Below are 1,503 nucleotides of genomic sequence, written 5' to 3' on the forward strand. Positions count from 1 at the left end.
TGGTTGACGGGTCGAAGAGCGATTCCGGCCCAGGTTAAGGCCCATCCCATGAGCAGGAAGGCTGATAATGCCCATGACAGCAATGCCGACAAGTCGTATCTCCTCCGTCTGAGTTGGCCGCCGCATTGTTCACAAAGCGGATGCAAGTGCTCATACACGCCCTTTGCATCGGAAGGACCGCGTTCGGCTCCTTGTTGAAACGTTGAATGGGCCATTATCGTAGTGTCAGCGGAGCGTACCCTGCGCTCAGGTGTGTCTTTCCTCTAGGGAGTTCGAGAGGCCCGTTCGCGGACGAGCACCCGGTGCGTGTTTGTCGGACGCATTGTGAAATGTCGTGTCGGACGGCTTACGAGATCCAACGTCTGAGGTGGCGAAATTCGTAAGACGTGCAAAGTCGTGCTTCTTCGCATCATCAGTCAGCTTCGAGTTACTTCTTACGTGATGTTCATGACCTTAGAGAATCCTCGGAATGAAAACCGAACGAGACAGTATGAACGTCCTGGTATTCCGGGAGTTGTGCAATCTGGAGTGAAAGTCTGAAGAACACCTCCCAAGAGAAACGAGGGATCGGACCGTCCACCACTGGATCGTTTCCACTTCACCATGAAACTTCCAATGTTCGGCTCAAATGGCCACTACGTGCCTCTGGATTCCGACCTTCCTGCCGCAGATACCAAAGAGGCCCGAGACGACGAGCTTTCATCAGGCACGACGCCCAAGTCCTCAAGAGTTCGCATGATGTCAGTTTACGGTGTTGTACTCGTTTTGACGGCCGCTTTCGTCGCCCTTCTTCTGCTTAAGATACCACTCGATCTCCGTTCTCGGTCAGATGGTCGCCGCGCACCGGCCGCGGGGCAAGACCACTTCCACTGTGGCAATTCCTCGGCGCAGGCTTTGAAGGCGGGATGTACCTTCGACCAGCTTTTGTGGGCATGGCTGCCTCCAGATTGTCCAGAGTACGCCAATCAAGAATTCATGAAGGCGGGCGACTGGAGATATTATCTGGATCCCCTCGGCAAGCAAAGAGCGACCGGAGCATCCTGGACGGCGGCGATGGACAACGAGATCAACCTTTGGGGCGAGAAGGGCGAGCATTTGAGCCATTGCGTTTTCATGTTTCTGAGTCTTGGAAGAATCGTCCACGACGGGACAGCGTATCCTCCTCGGCTCGTGAGCAATGAGCACTTGGATCACTGCGCGGAGTATCTTCTCGAAGCATTGCGTAAGGGAGATGATTGGCAAACAATGGAGAACTCGGTGGGAAAGGTTTCGTATGAGGAGTACTGCTTCCGATATCATTGATCGTGGCGAGTTTGACAAGTGAGGGCTTGCTTGACAAGCGCACTGATGCTGTCGGTTACGTCAAAGCATCGCTGAGGCGAGTAGACGGGATGACGCATCACGACTTGGAGAGTCTCGTCTCGACAGGCGTGTCTGTCTATGTGGCTGAGTTAGCACTTCGTACAATGCCATATAGCCTCGAGTTTGATATCGTGATGATCA

The 1,503-nt window shown here is 53.8% G+C and overlaps 1 protein-coding gene across 1 annotated transcript; it reads left to right on the forward strand.

Annotated features, from left to right (window-relative positions):
• Window positions 1–738: 738 nt before the first annotated feature.
• Window positions 739–1,302, forward strand: MYCGRDRAFT_44190 (uncharacterized protein; the record flags this gene model as incomplete). Its single annotated transcript, XM_003851356.1, has 1 exon — window positions 739–1,302. The coding sequence occupies one exon, from the start codon at window positions 739–741 to the stop codon at window positions 1,300–1,302; it is 564 nt and encodes a 187-aa protein (XP_003851404.1).
• Window positions 1,303–1,503: the final 201 nt, after the last annotated feature.

Source organism: Zymoseptoria tritici, chromosome 6 (genome assembly GCF_000219625.1).
Source record: "Zymoseptoria tritici IPO323 chromosome 6, whole genome shotgun sequence".
Classification (NCBI taxonomy): domain Eukaryota; kingdom Fungi; phylum Ascomycota; class Dothideomycetes; order Mycosphaerellales; family Mycosphaerellaceae; genus Zymoseptoria; species Zymoseptoria tritici.